At 44.7% G+C, this 20729-nt stretch overlaps 1 protein-coding gene across 2 annotated transcripts in view; it reads left to right on the top strand.

Annotated features, from left to right (window-relative positions):
* Window positions 1-20729, top strand: part of LOC138529147 (phospholipase A2 inhibitor and Ly6/PLAUR domain-containing protein-like) — a 156027-nt gene that overhangs the window by 36239 nt on the left and 99059 nt on the right. For both annotated transcript variants that reach the window (XM_069640817.1, XM_069640816.1), the window contains exons 3-4: window positions 8739-8894; window positions 10514-10663. In XM_069640817.1, coding sequence (XP_069496918.1) covers window positions 8739-8894; window positions 10514-10663 — 306 coding nt within the window. The remainder of the gene's footprint in view (window positions 1-8738; window positions 8895-10513; window positions 10664-20729) is intronic.

Below are 20729 nucleotides of genomic sequence, written 5' to 3'. Positions count from 1 at the left end.
AAGGTATTGCCAGGCGGCAGTGTGGATGGGTGACAAGGTGAGCAGGTACCTGGGCCCGAAAGTAAGAGGGTGACCAGGTGCACGATGCTGAGACAGAAGAGATCAGCAGGGGAGAGGAGGAGAGAAGGCAGAAGCAAAGAGGAAGGCCTTGAGGTGCTTCCGAAACTGGAGATGGTTCTCCTCAAGTTTCAGAGTGGCAGGGAGGCTGTTTCAGAGGGAGGACCCAGCTGAAGACAATGATCTACCCCCAACACGTTTCTTTGAAAAACGACTGACCCTGAGGGAGTTAGAGGTGGAGGAGCGAAGAGGTTGGGAGGGAAGGTATTTACAGAGGGGCAGTTGAACGTATTCTGAACCCAGGCCCCAGAAATCCTTTTGCACCATGCAAAGGGTCTTGAATTTAATCCTTGCAAACACTGGGAGCCAGTGGAGAGATTTCAGGGCTGGAGAGATATGATCCCAGGGTTTAAGGCCAAGGACAAATCTCGCAGTCCGGTTCTGGATAAGTTGCAAAGGGCGGAGAGTAGAAGCAGGTAGATTTAGAAAGAGGCTGTTGTGATAATCAAACCTAGAGAGAACCCGGGCTCAAGAGACAGTAAGCTTCTGAGGGAAGGAGAGGAAAGGCAGAATACCTCTTAGGAGGTGCAGTAGGAAGTTTGACTGTTTAGAGACATCAGAGATGTGGGCAAAGAAGGAAAGGAAAGGGTGGAGTTATATGGCCAGGTTTGTTCATTATGCCTGGTGGCTTTACATGCAAGTGTTTTGGTTTAGGGCTGCTGGTAGAAACTAAAACACCCTAACCATAGCAGTCTTATATTTTCTGAATGCTGTAAAAATCATTAGAACATCAACATGATTATAATATTTCTCCTTTTTTAATCTGGATTGTCATGGTCTTTTAATGATGTGATTAATAGGCACTTTAGACACCTTATACATTATTAGCATAACATTTATTCATTGACTAATCTGTTTTTTTATCATTGAGAATGAGATTATTGTATTTTTATGATTGTGTCATCTATGTTATTTTCCTAATGAAGTTGTATTTTTAAAGTGTAAGGTTACTTGATTAACCAATTTCACTTAAAAAAAGATTAACACATGTGCTTTACTTACATGGAAGATAAACACTTATGAAAAACAGTTTCACTGGGATAGCTGATAAACTATTAGTCTTGTTGAGTCAATGCTCCACATTACATTTACTTGTGGTGATAAGGAATCAAGTTGTTCAATCCAGAATATTTCTTTTTGGAGGAGATTTCTATTCAAATCCCCACCGCGCCTAGATGGCCAAACCTGTTCTAATATAATCACCTACATCTGAGCTACTCAATGACGTGCTTGAATAAAGTTTTGTGGTACTGGCGGATTTTCTGACTTAGTCCTATTATTGGACTGATGTTCTGTCCACCGTGTCTTGGCTTTGCGTGTAGTGATTGCAACATAAAAGATGCCACATGGGCATCTTATTCCATAGATCACATTGGCAGAATCACATGTCACAGAATGTTTTAGCATGCTCTTTTGGCTTGTATATAGGTCATTGATTAAATTACCCTTATTCAGGTTGTGACAGTGTTCGCAGTTGTTACAGGGGATGTTCCTTGTATGTGATCTTACAGGTCTTGGGAGAACCTTTATAGGCTCTAATGATACTGTCTCTTATTGAGTTACTTTTGCAAAATGCAAATGTGGGAAGATCAGAGAATAGCCGTATCAAAGTTGAATCCAGTCTTAACAAATTTCAATTGTGTTTAAGAATGGTTTTAATCTTAATACTTTGTTGTGAATACGTGGTCACACACACAAGATTAGACCTGGGCTCCTTCAGTTTTGTAGTTCAGTCTGATTCTCTTGTCACAGCTTTTGCTTTTGTGCTGCTACATCCATATTGTCCTGGGCGTATCCTCTACCTCAACCTTTTCACATAATTCGGCAAACTTTTCTGAATATTCATGGGTTTCAGAGACAATTCTCCTATACCTTAACAACTGACTTCAACAACTGACTATAAGGAATGCTCTCCATCATTTTTTTGGGATCAAACCTTGAGGCCAAGAACACACTGTTTTTATCAGTGGGCTTGGTATATACCGTAGTGTTGAGGGTTCCATCTTTTACATACATTTCCACATACAATGATGCCAGGTTTTTAGTGTGTTTTGAAGTGAACTTTATCCTTGGTGTTATGTTGTTTTTTTTTTTTTTAAATGTATTTTATTTTATAACGACCACACAGTGCAACAGAACACAAATAGAACACATCAAGCCACAACAAAGGCCAAACAACAGATATGAAAAAGAAAAAAAAGAAAAAACAGAACAGAATTAACTTAACAATCCCCTTCCCTCCCCCCTATGAGCCTATAGGGTGTCCACCATCATTGTCCATTCCGTGTGGTGGGGTTCCGTCGCTCTCAGATCCAGCCGAGGTCGACCCCGTACTAAACAGTTCAGCCAATAGCACCTTCCATGCCGGGAGGGAGCTCACCTCTTCCTCTCCTCCCGCCCTGCTGGCCTCCCACCATGCTGTCGTCTCGGCGGCAGCCCATTTCTGGAGGTCACGCCACCATACCTCCACCCGTGGCCTCTGACAATTCTTCCATCCCATGGCTATTCTGCGTTTGGCAAGTACATAAGCCAAATCTTTAAGCTTCTCCACGTGCCGAAGCTTGCGCGCCCCGGGGTACCCTCCAAGCAAACAGGCCCAGGCCGAATCTATCTTAAGTACAATGCCCCTCCCTGCCAGCTTCTGCGCCACTTCACTCCAGTAGGTTGCAATCACAGGGCAGGCCCAGAACATGTGAATCATATCAGCGTTCTCTGTGTTACACTTGGGACACGCCTGGCGCCCAGCGTCTCGAAATCTGGAAATTCTCAGGGGGGTCATGTATGCCCTATGCGTGATATATAGTTGTATCTGTTTAAACCTGGCATTCCTCGATACTTTTTTGTGGTACCCCAGGGCGCGCTCCCACTGCCCACCCGCCATCGGGGCCCCCATCTCTGTTTCCCATTCCAACCTCAGGTGCCCCAAATCCTTCCCAACCTTTGCCATCAGCATCTCGTACAGCCTGGAGACCTCATGCCCGCCCTCGGATGCGTCATACATAATCTCCAGCGTCGCATCCGGCTCGTCAGCCAATACGGTCTCGGGCCAAGTGCTCCGGACCTCCCTGACCACTCTGTGGAACGTCATGTATTGCCCCGCATGCAGCCCCGCCCCCGCCTCTAGATCTGCGAACTCCGCCAAGGCCCCATCCTGCCAAATGTCACCCAAAGTGACCAGCCCCACTGACTCCCAGTATGTTCGCAGGATGGCCCTAAGCTGTCCGTCCCTTGGTGTTATGTTGTTAATGTATTCAATAAAGCACAAAAGATGTTCTGCTGTTATTGTCCATTTTCCAAAGAGGTCATCTATGTAGCTGTGAAAACATTTGAGATGTGTGATCCATCATTCACAGTTGAGGTCATGTTCTTCTTGCAGATATGCCATGTAAGTATTCACATAGCTGGGAGCCATCACGGTTCCAATTGATGTCCCTACAATTTGGACAAAATATCTGTGATCAAACAAGAACAAATTGTTGTTCAAGAGGATCTTTAATTAACTCAAAATGAAAACCTTTTCAGTTCTGCATTGGTCCGTTGACAATAACAGCCATTCCATCTCCTCAATACCTGCTTGATGGGTGATGGTAGTGTATAGGCTGGCGGCATCCATGGTAAATAGAATATATTTGTCTACATCAAAATGTATTGACTGAATCTACAATAAGAAATCGCTACTATCTTTAATATTAATATATGCTCTTGTAGTTTTAACCAAATGTTGTATGATTTTATCAATGTACTGAGCCACTGACTCCAGAAGACTTTTGTTGGCTGTTATGATGGGACGTCCTGGTGGATTTTCTAAGTTCTTGTGAATCTTAGGTAATATGTATATGACAGGCATAATAGGATAAATGTTATCTGCTGGTTTTAGAATAATATCAGGGTTGTTCCAGAGCCCGGTGAGTGCTTGTTGTTCACGATTCGAAAAAATGTCTTCATTCTCTTTTCTCAAAGGACATTTTCTTAAAGCCATTCAGAACTTGTTTTTGAAATATATCTAGAACAGAATTCTGAATGAGAGGTATTAAGGTACTTTATGGCACTATTTCTAGACATTCAGATTCCTCTTGTGGTAGATCTATGTTGTTAAAAAATATCAACGTGTCCACTATAAAGACAAGTAAGGCAAATACACATTTAGTTCCAGGACCTTTCTTTTGAGTTTATTTCAAAGTATCGCTTTGTCCATATATCCAGGGATACTGACCTGGAACACCTGAAAAAAACATTTCTAAACTTTAATCATTTGCTATAACTTTGTTGAATCATACAATATCCATAGTGCGTCCCCACATATTACTTTCTGCATAAACTGATAATGTCAGAAGGTCCTATAGGCACCGCCAGAGTTTGCATGAGATGGGCCACAGATTTAGGAATGGAAATAACAGACGATGGGCCTCATTACGAGTTTTGTTTTGTTTTATTGTTTTATTCGTATTTATATAGCGCACAACAGCCCGAGGACATCGTGGCACTTGTTACAGTACAAAGCTTAGTTACTTAGTTACATGGTCATTAGCAATATATATATACAGGTAGCAATATAGTTACATAGTCATTAGCAGTATATATACAGGTTACAATATAGTTATATTACATTTGTGTTATATTACAATATACATGGCAGAAGTGGAGGAGGCAGTCCTCCACTTGCTAGTTGAGAAGAGTGGCCTTAAAGTTGTTGCGGAAGACAGAGATGGAAGTTTCAGCTCTAAGGGTGGCAGGGAGTGAGTTCCAGAGTTTCGGTGCAATATAGGAGAAGCCTAGACCTCCCGCTGTGGCTCTCTTTATGCGTGGTATGTGTAGCTGGTTGGTGTACTGAGCTCTGGTGGGGCGAGTGGATGTGGTCCTTGATATTGCTTCAGGTAGGTATGCTGGAGCGGTTTTGTTGATGCACCTTTGAGTGATGGTGAGGATTTTCAGAGTAATACAGTCTTTGACCTGGAGCCACCGTGCTTCACATCTGGCGTGGGATATATGGTCTCTCCTAGGGATGCTCATGGCGGCTCTGAGGGCATTGTTTTGTGTGGTTTGCAGTCTGTGAATGTTTTTGGCGGAGGTGCCAGCTAGAAGGGCGTTGCAATAATCGAGTTTGGCTCCTATAGTTGCTTTAGCTATGGCCAAGCGGTTGGGGGTGGATAAGTAGTCTTTAATGGCATTGATGAGTTTGGTGCTGAACGCTGATGCAGAGGCTAGGGCGCTGACTTGTTTGTTCATCGATAGATTTGCATCAATGTGAACACCTAGAGTCTTGACAGAGGTTGATACGAAGATGGTTGAGTTGTCTATGTTGAAGTTGTTATATTGGGGGCTTAGTTTCGATAGTGTGTTTGTCTGGCCCAGGATGAGAATTTCAGTCTTCTCCCCATTAAGACAGAGGCCATTGATTGCCATCCAAGCTTGGATAGTGGCATAGATGTTGTGAAGGGCCGTGTTGTCTTGGTGATAGAGTCCAGATAGGGGTAAAAGTACTTGAGTGTCGTCTACATAGTTTGTATATGCAACACCCATGAAGTCAAGTAGGTCGAAGAGGGGTTTTGTGAAGAGGTTATAGAGGGTGGGGGCTGTACAAGATCCTTGGGGGACACCCCAGTTTATAGTGGTAGGATCTGCGTTAGCTGTGTCAGAGTAGACCTTCATGGCTCTTCCCTCAAGGAAGGAAGTGATCCAGGATGCTGCTTCATTAGAGAAATGGGCTGCATGGGTGAGGTGGGTGGTGAGTGTTTGGTGATCTACCAGGTCAAAAGCAGCTGATAGATCGAGGGGGAGGAGCAAGGCAGGTTTGTCTTTGTCCATGATCTGTGAGATTTGATTTTTTAGGTCTAATAAGGCGGATTCTGTTCCGTGCCCGACACGGAAGCCAGATTGTCTTTTGCCTAGTATGGAGTTAGCTTCTATGGATGATTGGATCTGGATGTGAGCTGCTTTGACCAGGATTTTTAGGAGAAACGGGACGGTTGTTATCGGTCTGTAGTTGTTGGGTTGCGCTGGGTCAAGTGTGGCCTTTTTTAGAAGTAGCCACACCCAGGCTTCCTTGAGATTGTTTGGGACAGTTCCTGTTTGGAAAGATGCGGTAATGAAGGCAGTAATCAGGAGTGCTAGGTCATTGGCGCATTCCTTGATGATTTTGGGAGGGCAAATGTCTGCTTTGCAGAGGGATGGTTTGAGGTTTTTGATGAGATAAGGACCTCAGGTTCAGTGACGTTTCTGAAGGAGAATTGTGCGTGATTGAGATTACTACACTTGTCTTGTGTAGGGCAGTTGGTTTTTTGGTTTGGGAGGGCTTTGCAGTGGTTTTGGATTTTGTTCTGGAGGAGTTTTATTTTGTTGAGCATGGCGGACTGAATGCTGGCACACCAGGCTTTGTCTTTAGTTATCTCGTCAGCGGTAGCCGGAGGAGTGACTAATTCATTAAAGATTGCGAATAGTTCTTTAGCTTGGGAGTTGGCCTTTGAGATCCTAACATTGAAGGAGTTGGATTTTGCTGCTAAAATTGCTTTTTTATATTGCAGGGCTATTTGTTTGAAGAGGCTCTTATTTAGATCACTCGGATATATTTGCCAGTTTTTAAGCGACTGGTGCTTTTGAGCTCAGAGGGTTTGGAGTTCTTCCGAGAACCAAGAGTTGCAATGAAATGATTTTTTTTCCTTCTCGCTTTCAAGTGGGGCCATAGAGTTTATGGCATTGGTGAGAGTATCATTGAAGATAGCTGATAGTATATTTAGGTCCTGACAGAAAGGTGGTGCTAGGCAGGGGCTTTTAAGGTGGGGACGCAAGTTGTCTGCGTTGAGTTTTTTAGAACTTCTTATTGTGGCAGGTGGTGCGTGGGTGAGAGTCTTAGGTTTAGGGTTGGTGGGGATCAGGAATTCGATGCATGTGTGGTCTGTCCAAGGAAGGGCGGTGTTTGAGGTAATGTTGGATGCACAGGAGGTAATGTTGGATGCACAGTTGTGATCCATGACCCAGTCAAGGGTGCAGCCTTTGGAGTGAGTAGGGGTGAGGACCCTTTGGGAGAAACCTAAGTCTGCGAGTTCTTTAGCTAGGGTTGCGGCGGATTTATCCTTAGGATCATTGTATTCTAAATTTAAGTCTCCTAATAGAAGGATTTTGGAGGACTTTTTAATGTTGTTTCTGAGTCGATGGGAGAGGTGCTCTTGGAAGTCAGCTGGGAGTCCGGGAGGTCTGTATAGGATGTGGATGTTGATTAGATTATTGGGGGAGAGCGTACGCATGGCTGATAGGATATCAGCATTACCACCCCATGAGTTTGGAGGTAGCCATGCCATTTTTAGCGGCATGGCTACCCCCAAACTCGGGTCCGGGTTCCGCAAAAGGGGACTTACTGGGCCAGTCCGACCTTGGAGGGCCCGGTAATTCCCTTTTGCGGGACCCGGACCCGGTACGTCCCCATTCCCATTTGAGCTCCGATAGGGCTCAATGGGATTGGGGAGGATACTATCAACGGGCCCATTAATGACAGGCCCGTTGTTAGCATCCTGGACTGCTAGCGGGTCCCGCTCTGCACGTCTGGTCTGGCCAGGAATCCAGAGCAGGCAACGCTGCAGACCTCGTAATGTGGAGGCCCGGAAAGAACGGTGCCAGTCCCTTACCGGCACCGTTCATGCTGTGGCCGCCACACTCCTTATGAGGCCCAATGTCTGGTGTTGAATATGTTACTTATCATGGCCGGTATCCCTAAACTCTCGCTTCTGAGTTATACAATTCAAAATACTGAACAGATGGAACTATACCCCTCCAGAATGCAGCGTTTCAATCAAGATTGTGAAGGAGTATGCCCCAGGTGCAATCTGAAGAGGCAACATACATACACATGTTGTGGTCCTGCCCAGCCTAAGCAAAGTTCTGGCAGGAGGTGTGTAATACCTTTGGGAAGTTTTTTTGATGTTGTTTACTGCCACTGTCGACTGCCTGTTTATTTGAGTTATATGATAGCCCCGACGCTACCCCATGAAAGCTATTACATCTTGAATTCCTCTCAGCTAAAAGATGTATCCTTCTGCGATGGGCACACCAAAGAGCTCCTGCTCTAGAACATTGTCTGAAAGGGTTTGCATGGAATAATAACTTGGAGGAACTGATGATTTCTATGTTCCCAATGACTAGTCGACTTATGAATATTTGGTCCAAGAATAAGTTGCACCTGATTGATGATAAGATCCACTGTCTGAATAGGAATAACTAGCCTAATAGCTGCATTTTTAGCATATCGAGGATGCAAGTTACAACATTGTGCATGTATGCTAGTGATCTATAACAGGGGGAAAGTGGGGATTGCATTTATTGTGGCTTACTTTGTAAACTACTCTGCCTACTTATACTGAAGGAGCTGTGTGGTATTCTGTTTACTTGTGCAACTGAGTATTAATCAATAAAGGTATAAGAAAAGAACCTTGTTGCTGTATTGTCCGACTGAGCTGCACATGACAACGTTTTTGGCTTCTGGAAAATGTTGTACTAAAGAGTAAGAGCATCTAACTTCAGGCTGAAAAGGCTATCAGAAGGAAGTATTGTATCTGTTATGTCTATTTGAGTGAAATTCCTTGTGTTCCAGATGCTGGGATTTCGTTTTAAGAATCTGTGTTTTCCAACAGGGCCCTATGTCAACCAACTGGCCTTCAAGGGTTGTCTTGATCCGTCCAAACAGGCAGCCTGTGGTAAAGAAGTAGTCTTCAGGGGCACACTCATGTCATTGTGGATTACGAGAGCGTGCTGTGACTCCGACTCATGTAACTCAGGGGATATACAAGGTAGGGAATATCGCCGGGCTACTGGTGTGTGGGGAAGTCAATACAGTTGATGTTGATTTTCATGTTCATGGATTCTAACATACGGAAATGCTTTGACTCCTGCAAATAGGACCACACCATCACTATTTATATTTCCTGGTGATTGGTGGACTAAATAATCGCTTAGGGGGTGTTTGTGCATTAGACTAAGGATGCAGGATGTTGGCAGGTGGTTTCTGCCTTGCACTGCTGTCATCCAATCAGCATTGGATGTTGCAGCTCGGGCCAAACTTCTTCTCATGCGAAGGCCATTTCTTATTGTCTAACTCAGCCTAGAGTTGGGAGAAAACAGTTGTGTGCAATGGAGCATTTTCTCTTTCATCAGCACGATCTGATGTCCCTAATCAGAAGAAATGTGCTGTGTGTCTCTTTTTGGGTGCCTACTTCAACCTCTGTATATAGTTACCATTCTTTTATCCCTGCTCAGGTAGAATATCATCATGAGCTTTCTCTTGAAGGGGAAAAGGGAGGATAGCAGGGATATACTTGTCATTCATTGAAAACCAAAATGAGGGTGATATGTGCATGCCTAATGTCAGTGCCTGGTTACCTTTTAGGTGCACCTGTTTGTCTTCCAAACTCAAAAGAAAACTATTAAAATTTAGCATAACATTTTAATACGTAACAATGTAGTACACTGTGTATTTTGTTTATGGTCTACCAAGTATTTCTTTTTTCTGAGAGGTGAAAAAGCAATGCATTTTGTGGTATTTTTTGCATTTGTATATACCGATATATAGCTGTAGCTTGTTCTTTCCTCCCTGTAGTGCATTCAGCCAAAGTAGAGGAGTTACACATGTGGGTGCTCCTGCTCAAGTCACTGCCGCCATAAGAACGGGAAGAAACCTGTTACCAACTTTGACACGGCTCAGGCTTTTTGTCTTTTTGTCTGACTGCGTTGGCACATTTCAAGTTTTGTGCTCCCTTAGAGCCCCTACTCAAAATGCCATGGCATTACCGCCTATTGGAGAAAGAAAGATGAGTGACCCTTGCATGTGTTAAGTTACTCACCCTTCAACCTGCAGCATCTACTAGGCTCAATCAACCAACGCAGCAACATAGCAGCAAAATAGCATGTGCAGGACTCTGGGGAGATTGGGGAAAAATTCAAGTAAAACACTCCACCATCCTCCTCCTGGTTCATATAACACACAGTCTAACATGAACACTAGTCACTATTTTCCCCTCAGACTGTGCCTTTGCTAGTCGATGTAAGAACCAATCGAATCCTCAATCACACTATTAAAGGCGCAGTAAAGTACATTCTGTTTCGTGCTCTTTCGCTGCCTCCAGATTGTGGAAAAGGTCCCAGGAGTGTCAAAATAAGGCATGAATGCTTTTACACCTTACTTTTACACTCTAGAGCCTAGAAAATTACCACCTCTATTTTTTACAGAATTAAATATATTATGCAGAACCTGTGACTAATATTAGCATAAGAAGCAAATTAACATTACAAAACATGTGTATCACTAAACAGTTTTGGAGGAAAGGCCGTTCTAAAGTGTCTTATTTTGGAATTTTCAGATATATTGTAAACATGCTCTTACTTGCCTTTTGTTTCCATTGATATCTTTTAGCTCTTCCTATTCTCCAGACCCCAAATGGATTCCATTGTCCAGACTGCAGCCCTGACCAGTCAGCCACTGGCTGCACAGCTGTCGGAGACATTCCTTGTGTTGGGCATGAGAACCAATGCGGCAACTTTACCGGAAATGCAGCAAGAGCAGGTGATCCTTTGTCATGATTTTCCTTGCATGACTGATGAAGGCTCCATCTGTGCAATCTGTGTCAATTTAATGTTTCATGTTTGAATTTTATTCAGGTGGACGAAGACTTTCATGTATTTGACACAAATTACAATGTCTTCCTCTGACTACTTCATGCCACTCTAATGCCAACATGATTAGTAAACCCAGAGACTGCTTTATTGCCCGTAGAGGTGAATGAAGTATAACATGTTGTGCATCCCTTTGGACATGGAAAAATATGTTAGGGTGTTCATGCGCATTGATAACTGGTCAATGCCTAACAGAGGTCTTTCGACCAACCTTCAGAAATGTCATGCTTTGGCTACTGTATGACTCGTAGGCGCATCCAGGAGATTATCTGTCATCCGACGAAGTCAAATGGTATTGCTTGGCCGTATCTCTATTTTTTTTTTATAACACATTTTATTAGTTTTCGTTCAGACATACAACAACAGACTCCTGTTGGAGTCAAATCACAACAAGAAACATAAGACATCGGATTCTAGTGGTTCACAGTACATGGAGCTTTGCCAATCCTGTTTCGACAGCATCTTTCCCATTGCATATCTTTTATTGTAACCATAACCATGAGCTCATATAGTATCCTCCCACCTCTGCCAGATCTTCCCGGCCTTTTCCGGGCATCCTCGTGCCCTATACACTCTTTGTTCCATGGCCATGCAAATCTGAACGTCCCCAACCCATTGTTCAACTTCTGGCAACACTGGGGAGCCCCATAATCTTAATCTAGCAATGTTCCATTTGATCACCGCTGTGGTGGTTGAAAAAAACAGTTTTTCATATCGTGCCATTTCGGCATCACCCTCCACCCCCAGCAATAGCATTTTGGGATCTCTGGGGATCGACTGGCCCAGAGCTCTCGACAATATATCGCAGCACTGCTGCCAAAAGTGTTGTATATGTGGGCAACCCCACAATATGTGGAAAAACGTTCCCTCTTCGTTCCGGCATCGCAGGCAGCTGGGTTCTGTGACCTTGCCCCAGCGATAAAGGGCTACTCTCGGGTAGTAAATTCTATGCAGTATTTTCATTTGAACCAGTCGCAGTCTGACTGAGATGGCCGTCTCACGTGGATACATTAGTATCATGATCCAGTCTTCCGGCATGATGTCTCCCACCTCTATCTCCCACTTGGTTTTCAAGCTTGCTAGCTCAGGAGTAGCAAAGGAGGTGATAGCACTATACATAACCGTGGTGACCTTAGAGTTAAAGGAATGGTTTGCCCAAAAAATGTTATTGCAAAAAAAGATGGCCAATAATAAAAAAAATCGATTGCCACTCTTTTTTTTTTTTAAGTCCCTATGTAAAATTTTGAGAAAATGAAGCTCAAAGGGAAGCACATGGGGGCATCCATTTTGTGAAATGGATGCCCGCCGCTGTGCTTGCTTTGGCTTTTGCGGCACTAATGAAGGAAAAGCCAGCCAGCTGTAGTAAACAAAGCTACCACTAGGTGGCTTTTCCTTCATTGGTGCCGGGACTCGGAGGACGGAGACCGGAGACTACAGGTAGAAAAGCTGCAGCTGCATCTCGGTAAGTGCTATTTTTTTAATAAAACTAAACACTAGCTGCGGTTCTTTTTCTAAGTTTTCTGGGCTGGAGGAGCCCGGAAAACTTAGAAATAAAACCGCAGATTTAAAAACATTGTATTTATGTTTGCAGTAGCTTTTGAAGCTACCGCACACATAAATACAACATTATTGTGTTTGAAAACGCTGCAGTTTTTATTTCCAAGTTTCTCAGGCTCCTCCAGCTTGGAGGAGCCTGAGAAACTTGGAAAGAAAAACCGCAGCGTTTTTGAAACACAACCGCATTATGTTTCTGCTGCCGTGGCTATCACTTTGGGTCTCCGGTGCTCCCGGAGACCCAAAGTGAAAGCCAAGGCAGCAGAAACACAATGCGGTTGTGTTTCCATGCTGCAGTGTTTCTGCCTAAAGCTGTTTTCCCATTTGGGGCTCTCGGGCTCCCTACAGGGAGCCTGAAAGCCCCAAATGGGAAAGCAGCTTTAGGCAGAAACAGTGCAGCATTTAGCATTTAAAAAAACAACCGCGTTGAGTTTCTGCCTAAAGCTGCTTTCCCATTTGGGGCTTTTGGGCTCCCCACGGGTAGCCCGAAAGCCCCAAATGGTAAAGCAGCTTTAGGCAGAAACCCTGCAGCATTTAGCATTTCAGAAAACAACTGTGTTGTGTTTCTGCCTAAAGCTGCTTTCCCATTTGGGGCTTTTTGGGGCTTTCGGGCCCCCCACGGGGAGCCCGTAAGCCCCAAATGGGAAAGCAGCTTTAGGCAGAAACACAACGCGGTTGTTTTCTGAAATGCTAAACGCTGCAGGGTTTCTGCCTAAAGCTGCTTTCCCATTTGGGGCTTTCGGGCTCAAACACAACGCGGTTGTGTTTGAAAACGCTGCGGTTTTTCTTTCCAAGTTTCTCAGGCTCCTCCGAGTCCTCTGAGTCCCGGCACCAATGAAAGAAAAGCCACCCAGTGGTAGCTTTTGTTTACTACAGCTGGCTGGCTTTTCCTTCATTAGTGCCACAAAAGCAAGCACATGCGGGCATCCATTTCACAAAATGGATGCCCCCATGTGCTTCCTTTTAAAAATTTTGAGCTTCATTTTCTCATAATTTTACATAGGGATTTAAAAAAAAGTGCCAATCGATTTTTTTTTATTATTGGCCATCTTTTTTTGTAATAACATTTTTTGGGAAAACCATTCCTTTAATGTGCTCTACAACTATGTTTCTTTCCACGGGGTGCATTCTGGCATATTGGATTGGGCTGGTAGGTGTTGTTGCAGTGCATTCCGGAGCTGTCTATAATGGTATCTCTCAGTTATAGGTAGGTTAACACATCTCTATTTTTGATCCTTTCTGATATGTGCCCTGACAGAATTCCATTCTATGGAAGTTGGCAATGTCCATAATCCAGCTGCTGCACCCGTTGTTGGGGCCAACTGGCACAACACAAAGAAGGCTCCTTCTGGGAAGACAGTATTTTTCATTGTAGCCTCAAAGGTTTTAAGTGCTAATTCAGGACCTGGAAATGTCTGGGGGACCATGTCACACCTGCTGCTATCAATTGTGTCGACATATGACCATTGGACAAATCCACAGTTTTAAATGTTATCACTTTACAACGGCATGGCAGATATTTTTTGGGATGTCTCAAATCTTTAAAAAAATCAACAGAGAGACTGGTTGCGGTAAGAAAAAGTGTAAAAAGATTGTGAATTATTCAAATTCTATATGTAAATTGGTCAGCTATCACTGTCAACTCTGAATGTGCAGTAAAAAAAATCCATCCTTTCTTGCCATGCCAGATCTCGCAGATCATTTCATGTCAGGTGGCCATTAGAAGCAATGTCATCAGATCGTCAAAGAGCTATTTGAAAGACCAGTTTAGCCAACTCACGAAGATTGGCTTTTACGCAAGTAATTTATGTGATCCATAAATTACACCTAAGTGTGGCCGGAAAGTAAAAGAGATATGGTTTGCACAAAAAACATGGGAAACATATGCTTGAATTACAATACGTTACACTTCTTTGTTGTCACTTCCTGTACACATACAGGAAGTGCCAAATTCACAGCCTTTTGTGCTTTTCACACACTATTCGGGTACATACATTGTGTACACTTAGCTGTAAATTAGTTATGCAGATAGTTGTGGGAAATTCATGTGCAAATCTTTACCATTATTCAGGTTATTTACGAATTGTGGATTTTCACAAACAGTATTTTCCTCCCATCCATTTTCCCTATCACATCCGTCTAAATGCCCTCTTACGTAGATTTGTTTGTAAATCGTGCATGAATTAGAAGCTAAGGGTTTAAGCTGCTTGCTCATAAACATGTGCAGGCCCTGCATCAGAGGTGTCGCTAGGGGGGGCATGGAGGGGGCTATAGCCCGGGTCTTTTGGTTGTAGCCCCGAATAGAAGCTCAGGGGCTACTACTAAATGGGTAGCTAGCCCCGAGTCTCGGCAGTCCCAACATTAGCGTAGCCGCAGATCATTTACAAACCAATCAACTCCCATGCTCTGCAGGCATCACTTGATCAGTGAGTCATGTATGACTTGCTTTGTGGAGTGAGTGCAACTTAAACATGCAAACCTTTCCAAGTGTATATCGCGCTTAAATCTGTAAAAAAGCTTTGTGAATCAACCCATCTGTATCAGGTCAGCAGGAACGCAGACTTCATTTTTCAGTGAAAGCCTGAATTCCATGCTCGCTGAATTGCTTCTTCTGCAGTCTGACATTTTTTCTCACACCCACCAACCCCTTCACATTATAGACCCTTGGTGCAATCAGGCCTATTCAGGGGTTTAAGTGGGGTAAGAAATCGAGGGGGGGCCCTCATTTGGGGGTGTGGCTTAAAACGTATGCAAATCGTAAGGTATGCACACACATATATATGCATGTTATATATCTATGTGCGTACCTTACTATGGATTGTGTACTTTGCAAGCCATCTTTTCTAAACATAGAAATATGTATTTCTATGTTTAGAAAAGATGGCTTGCAAAGTACACAAACCATAGTAAGGTACGCGCATAGATATATAACATGCATATATATGTGTGTGTGCATACCTTACGGTTTGCCTACTTTTCAGGCCATTTTTTTTTTTAAACATTTCGGTTTTATAAAAGATGGCTTTGAAAGTACACAATTCAAGCCATCTTTTATAAAGCTTTGACTACGGACAAAATTGTCCGTCGGCAAAGCTTTATAAAAGATGGCTTGAATTGTGTACTTTTCAAGCCATCTTTCATAAACCTCGAAAAATGTCAAGGAATCCCCAGGTTTGCCGAGGGTTAAAGACGCCTCGGCGACCTGGGGAAACAAAGGGACAGTAACTGTCTGTGGTGACCCCTCGCGCGAGAGGTCACCAGAGGCAGTTACTATGACTTACAGAAGTGGCAGCCAGGCACAGCATCGCTGTGGTTGGCTGCCACTTCTGTCAGATCGCCTGACTTCATGGCAGGCGCATCTCCCATCGCGGCTGCTGCCGCGACGGGATAATGCATCCCGCCAATGTTGCGTGCGGTGGGACGGGGGCCCCGGCAGGGCCCCGGCTCAGTCCCACTTTATGGAGACTGCCGGGGCCCAGCCCCGTAGGCCCCGGCCCACTTAAAGCCCTGGGCCTATTGATTTAGACTGCGAGCCATTAAACCCTAAATACTAATACGATTCTTTAGCAGGTTTGGGGTACTGTAAAAACATAATCACATATTACACAGACCGTGGTAGCGGCCGTGCAGTTATGGTTACGTTTCTAAACTCATAGGAAGACCACTTTTTCGGCGTCTTATAACTTTGCTCCCCCTGGAGGAATCCTCACCAAATTTTGCAAAAAAAAAGTATATGGCCGGCTCTGAATTTTTTCGCCAAGTACGGTGAGGTTTCGTGCAGGGGGCGGACTTATAGGAGGGGTCCAAAACATTTATTTTTTCCATAGACTGAATGGGGAAAAACTTTGCGTACGGCTACAGGCCGAAGGGCTCGACGGATTTTCACCAAATTTGCGGCAGGAGCGTGGGCTTGGGTCAGAAAGCTTGCTGTTGTGCGTTTGGTGGGAATTCAACAAGTACTTTTATTGCAAGGAACTGAAATCTACGTCCTGATAAATTTGTGATATCTGGGTCCGCTCCGCGGACTCAACTCCCTGGTCGCTCCGGGGACCGAAGTGTCATTGGCCTGCGGTACGCGGTGATGTTTGCGAACATTGGACGTGGCCAGTGGCTGGCTGGAGGGAAGCATGCTGTGTGTCAAAGTTTTTGGGAAATGCAGCAGGGTGTATCGGAGGATAGTGTTGTGGTGTGTGTGCCAACGCTGTAAGCCATTGTGTGCATGGCTGGGCCTCTTGTAAGTAGCAGTGTGCCCACGAAAATTAGTCATATCTAGCTCCGTTCCGGCGTCCCATTTCCCTGTTTACCACGCTGTGAAAACTTAGATTGCAACGCAGTGTTCGGTGAAGTGATGTGTGTTAAAAGTTGTCCATAACGGTGGCATGTTGTGTCGGAGGAAAATGCAGCGGTGAAAGGGTCTGAAAAACATAGTTCATGGCATCTGGTGGTGGGAAGAAGGGACGGAAAGGGTGGGGGAATGAGAAGTGCTTTAAGTGATATATCGCATTAGAAGACGACGGTGGTGTGCCAGCGGTATCCGTGCATACTATACCAATTCGAAGTGAGTAGTCCTGTAGTGTGGCTACTGGGTGCACTAATGGACATATGAAGAAGTTACGGTGCAACTGGTTCTTAAATGTGCTTGCGTAGTGTGCATTGTGCAGATTAGTAAGTGTTACAGTGCACTATGCAGTATTGCTGTACGCACATAGTAGAGTGTGGAAAGCAAGACCAATATTGTGAAGATTGTGTTTTTTGGTTGCCATTATCACAATGGTTTCTGAATGGAAGTGGATAGCGGTGCCAAACACTGTGGTATGTTTGTGCATTTCGGTAAGTGGAACATGTGTGCTTGCAATCGTGGTTTAGGGTGCACAAGTTGGGTATAAGGGCTGGTGCCTATGTTGCCTTTCTCAATTGTGGCACATGCCTACATGTTCGCCTGCATGGCTTTATTATGTTGTGGTGGGTGCGGGCAAGGCCTAGACTATTGGGTGCATGGTCGAAGGCCGTAGGCCATAGGCCATGCACCCAACTGGCTAGGCCTTCATCAGAGCCACCACATATAATGCAGTCATGCACTTGTCAGTCTGCATGCATGTCAGGTTGGTGACTTTTATGCAATGGTTGTGGAGGGCATTGTAGACTTGGTAGAGCAGCAGAAGTGTGCTGCTCTGCATACAGTAGCATACTGTGCACATCATTGCCCCTATTGTACAGTAGGGAGCCACATGTCATCATTTGCGTTTGCTATGGTTAGGCCCTTTTAAGACCGTTGCTTTAGGAAGTGCTGTAAGATATTACAGCATCAAAGGACGTGCTCAACAGCACACATGTAAAATATGGCCAGTGTAAACAGCCTCCTACATATCGTTCATCATACCTGCACCCAACAGCACACGTAAAATATGGCCAATGTACACAGCCTCCTACATACCGTTCACCACATCTGCACCCAACTGCCTAGGCCTTCATAACAACCACCACAACATAATGCAGCCATGCAGTTGTCACTCTGCATGCATTTGCAGTTGGTGAGTTTTACACAATGGTTGTGGAGGACATTGTACACTTGGTAGAGCAGCAGAAGAGAGCCGCTATGTGTAAATTAGGATATGGTGTACATCATTGCCCCTGTTGCATAATAGGGCACCACATGCCACTATGTGCATTTGATATGGTTGCCCTTTATAAGCCCCTTGCTTTAGGGAGTGCTTTAAGAATTTGCAGCATGAAAGGACGTGCTCAGCAGAACACATGTAAACAATGCTTAATGTACACGGCCTCCTACATACCGTTTAGCACACCCAACGGAACGTTATGCTGCCATGCATGCAAATATGTGGCCAGGGTGAAAGCTGGCAGGCTTAATTGCAGATGGGGAGTGCAGTACACAGGGCATGCGTATTTAAACATAGTGCGTAGGATGGTGTCTGCATGCATTTGACGTAGGTGACTTTCACACAATGGTTGTGGAGGACATTGTAGACTTGGTAGATGAGCAGAAGTGAGCTGGTATGCATACATTAGCATACTGTGTACATCATTGCCCCTGTTAAACAATAGGGCGCCACATGCCAATATGTGCATTTGATATGGTTGCCCTTTATAAGCCCCTTGCTTTTGGAGTGCTTTAAGATATTGCAGAATGAAAGACCGTGCTGAGCAGCACACATGTAAACTATGGTTTATGTACACAGTCTCCTACATACCATTCAGCACACCCAATGCAACGTTATGCAGCCATGCATGCAAATATGTGCCCAGGGTGAAAGCTGGCAGGCTCAATTGCAGATGGGGAGCACAGTGCACTTGACATGAGCATGTAACCATAGCGTGTACTATGGTGTGCTTTCTGTGGGGATGGCCTTGCGCCTTGCATGCATGGCTGGAGTGGAAAGGGAAAAAGGAGTGTACCTGCTTTACTAGGGCGCAGCACTCGCTGTAGGTGGACACACGCATGTGTCACATCCTGGCCTTTTAAGGATGGTGGGCATGGAAATGGAACTGTGTGATTTACCCAATCAGGTGTCGTTGACGGGAAGGGGTGGTGATATCATTCCCCAAAAGTCGATGCAGTGAGGTTGGTAGAGATGGAGAGACGCAGAGTGCTCATCGTGGGTGATAACTTTGTGCAAGATCTGAAGAGGTACGCCGGGGAAAGAGGCTTTGCTGCTAACTTTCAGTTGGAAGGAGGGGAGGCTTTTTGGGGCACAGTCTATGAGTGGGGTTTCGGTGCCATGGTTCTCCTTTGTACATGTGTGGCCTCTGTCCGTATTGTTGATGTAGTCGTCATGCATTATGGAGGCCTACATTTGCGGTACATGTCGTGCTCACATTTGCTCTGCCACCTAACCGCAGTGATGTAGATTTTTCCCACTGCCAAGGTCATTTTCTAATCCATACATTTCACAGTACTACCCCCCTCCCCATAGCACAAAAACTCAGCGGAATCTGCAGTAGTTTCAGAATTACATCAGGCACATGCAGCTATTTGCAGGATGGGAGCCATGGAAAAGGGACTATGGAGACTAAGGCATTGGTCAATAAGGTTTATGGTTGTGGTGTGTAAGCAGAAAGTGTAGTAGAAGGTCCCTTTGTACACAGATGTGCAGAGGCCTATGGTGGAAGTGTGCAAGGTAAGGGCAGGAATCCTGTTGTTATGAATGCAATGTGGGTATGATATGATAGGATGTCAAATTGTATCATATGCCACTTACACTGCACCTACACACTAGCTGTGCAAGGTGCAACGAGGTAAGAGACAGGGCACAGGGGGGAGACAGAGACAAAGAACCGACAAGGCCAGTTGGCACTAAGATCGCCCAAGTGCATGGGAAGGGGGAGGCGAAAGTGCACTACATGGGAAGAAGGAAAAATGACAAGAAGTGAAAATACGGCCCGATGGTGGCAAGTGCCAGGATAGGTGCAGACATCTGGAGGTGGTGGAACTGTTAGGGATATAGCAAACAGTCCCCAAGTGAGGGGTTGCTTCAGGAACCGGCGATGGTTCTCCTCAAGTTTCAGGGAGGCAGGGAAGCTATTGCAGAGGAAGGCCCCAGCCAAAGAAAGAGATTTACCACCAAGTGGTTGCTTGTAGAAGCGAGTGACCCAGAGGGAGGTGGAGGCGGATGAGGCAAGAGCTCAAGCACGCACATATTTATGCAGTGACAGTTGCAGGTATTGAAGCCCTACGGCCCAGAAGGCCTTGTACATTATAAAGAGGGTTTTCACCTTACTGCTCGCAGGTACTGAGAGCCAGTGCAGACATTTCAGTCCCAGAGAGATACCATCCCTGGCCTTGATGCCAAGGACAAGCTGCACAGTCCTTTCTTGGATGAGTTGCAGAGGATATAGAGTGGAAGGAGGCAAATTTCAACCGAGGCTATTGCAATAGTGCAGTGTACAGATAACCACAGCTGTGGAGACAGTGAGGTTCTCTGACCTTGCTTTACGTTGCTACTATTCATCAGTGCTGATTTTGAAGCCACATTTTCACAATTTCTGAAAGACATGGGTAGTGTTGAAAAAAAAGTCTACAATTGTCGAAAGGAAAGAAGAGAGTTCCTGTTGCGATATCACAATGGGTGGTATGGGTAAATGGAAACATTGCAAGCATATGCAATTGATGTGTGACTTCATGGCAGTGGATGGGAGAAATACATAGTAACATTTTTACGATCGTAATGGACGCTCAGTGGCACATACCATGCGCACAGGTACTTTTAACAGAGTTCTACACATTTAGCAGAAATAATATTCATACCTCCAGTTCGTGGTGTTGGGTGCTCACGTGGATGAACGTAGATGAACAAATTTTGAATTATTTTACTGAACTTTCTACTGAACGTGCTTTACAATGAAACGCCACTTGGAGGCTTAATGTGCAACGGTACATATGAAGT

The sequence above is a fragment of the Ambystoma mexicanum genome, chromosome 1q (genome assembly GCF_040938575.1).
Source record: "Ambystoma mexicanum isolate Mex_15411 chromosome 1q, UKY_AmexF1_1, whole genome shotgun sequence".
Taxonomy (NCBI): Eukaryota; Metazoa; Chordata; class Amphibia; order Caudata; family Ambystomatidae; genus Ambystoma; species Ambystoma mexicanum.
This window is presented reverse-complemented; position numbering and strand designations above follow the sequence as displayed.